Below are 1708 nucleotides of genomic sequence, written 5' to 3'. Positions count from 1 at the left end.
CTGTTCCTCTCGAGGTGAGGGACTTTGTGCTTCTCCTCACTGAACTCAGACATTTCTCAGCCCACCTTGCCAGCCTGTCCAGGTCCCTCTGCATGGCCGCACGACCCCCTGGTGGATCCCCCACTCCCCATGGGACTTTTTTTCCAAAAATGTGAAATTTCTGCCCAGCCAGAGGTAACATTGCAACAGGACAGCTTAGGTGCCTCCCAGTATCACCATCAATGCTCCAATGGTTGGGATCAGACAGAAGACTACAACGGTGCCAAGACTGGGGAGACACATGGGGCATGGACATGGCCTGAGTCTGGGGGATTTCTCCATGGCACTGCCACGCAGGCACCTCCTTGCTCACCTGCAAGGACTGGAGGTGACCCTGCTTGATCCCCATTCTGCTGCTTTTGTGACCCCTCCCTGCCCCATCACCCATGGCTCCTGCACAGGGCTACTGCCTGCCCTCTCCCTCCCAGCTCCTCCTTGGTTCCCAGCCTCCTCACGGGGTCAGCCCTCTTTGTGGGGTCTCCTCTTGGTAAAACCAGCTTTGCCCCACTTGGAGAGGTGGCTCCTGCCTCTCCCCAGCACACACTGAGCCTCACCCATGCTCCCACGGTCCCAGAACCCAAAGTGTTCCTCTCCCAGCTCCCCGTGTCCCCTCTCTCGGGCCACCTGACCCAGCTGGAGGTGGCAGCGCACCCCCAGTGCCCCCCTCCTGCCCCGTGCTGGGGGTGCAGACAGACCTGGGGTGGGCTTGGGGCCCCGTTTGTCCCTGTCTCCCCCTTGCCGGGCCCCTCCCGCGTCCCAGAACGACAGAACCACACGGCCACTTCAGAGGGGTCCTTTTATTAGCAACGAGAGGGGAAAAGTCCCGCGCGTGTCCAGGTACCAGCTGGAAACGGCTCCGGCAGTCACCAGGGCGCCGCAGAGCTCAGTGCAAGAGTGCGAGGCCGCCGTCTGCCGCCGCTGCTGGTGCTGCTGCTCTTTGAAAATAAAGAGGAGGGCAGGAGGCGGGCAGCTCCGCTGGTGGCCCCAGGAGGGAACCGATGGCTCTTCCTATGAGGATACGGCCCCATCGCGTTCCCCGCGGGTCCCGGCTGCGGCTGGCGGGCAGTCCTGGCACTGCAGGTCAGCGGCCGCGCTGCGAGGAGGCCGAGCGGGGCTGGGGGAAGAGGCAGAGATACTGCGTGATGCCCAGCACCTCTCCTGCGTGCCCAGCACCCGGCCCCGGGCTCTGTGAGCACCTCCCCGGGCCCCCCCTGGGCTCTGTCCCCCAGCGCTCGCTCACCTGGAGGCCGCGGCAGGTTCACCAGCTGGGCTGCCCGTCGCCGGGGCTGATCTGCTCCAGGATCTGGCTGTACCTGCGCGTGAGGGCGTTGGTGTCCCTGGTGAGGTGGGTGAGGACCTGCTGCAAGCCGGCCAGGTGGTGGGACAGGCGCTCCTCCAGGCGAGCGTCCACGGCGGTGTCCTCTGCATCGGTGTCGGCGTCGGTGTCCCCGCTGGGGCTGGGGTCGGTGACGGAGGCCAGGCCTCGCTCCACCACGGGCTTGATGGCCTTGAGGAGCTGGTAGCGCTCGTACAGGTCCGCGGGGCCGCCCTCGTGCGGGGCCTCCCCGTCCTGGTCCTGCTGCGGGAAGACCCCTCGCAGCAGGCTGGGGAACATCACCTCCTGCTCCATCTTCTGGGTGGCCGAGAAGTACTGCTCCATGGCCCTGAG

General features: G+C 65.5%; 1 protein-coding gene across 2 annotated transcripts; it reads right to left on the bottom strand.

Annotated features, from left to right (window-relative positions):
* Positions 1-951: 951 nt before the first annotated feature.
* LOC118156846 (thyroid hormone-inducible hepatic protein-like) lies at positions 952-1702 on the bottom strand. Of its 2 annotated transcripts, XM_035311064.1 has the most exons (3): positions 1280-1702; positions 1130-1153; positions 954-1087 (listed from the first exon to the last, which is right to left on the bottom strand). In XM_035311064.1, the coding sequence occupies exon 1, from the start codon at positions 1697-1699 to the stop codon at positions 1298-1300; it is 402 nt and encodes a 133-aa protein (XP_035166955.1). In that variant the 5' UTR covers positions 1700-1702; the 3' UTR covers positions 954-1087; positions 1130-1153; positions 1280-1297. The 2 variants fall into 2 exon arrangements, with proteins under 2 accessions (XP_035166956.1, XP_035166955.1); XM_035311065.1 differs by lacking the exon at positions 1130-1153 and having other exon boundaries at positions 952-1094.
* Between the last annotated feature and the right edge of the window lie 6 nt (positions 1703-1708).

This window comes from Oxyura jamaicensis, assembly GCF_011077185.1.
Source record: "Oxyura jamaicensis isolate SHBP4307 breed ruddy duck chromosome 1 unlocalized genomic scaffold, BPBGC_Ojam_1.0 oxy1_random_OJ72667, whole genome shotgun sequence".
Taxonomy (NCBI): domain Eukaryota; kingdom Metazoa; phylum Chordata; class Aves; order Anseriformes; family Anatidae; genus Oxyura; species Oxyura jamaicensis.
Note: the sequence above shows the minus strand (reverse complement) of the source record. Positions and strands in the feature narration are given on the sequence as shown.

Excerpts from the sequence above, each read along its gene's own strand:
- LOC118156846 (XM_035311065.1), bottom strand. The coding sequence starts at position 1,699 with ATGGAGCAGTACTTCTCGGCCACCCAGAAGATGGAGCAGGAGGTGATG.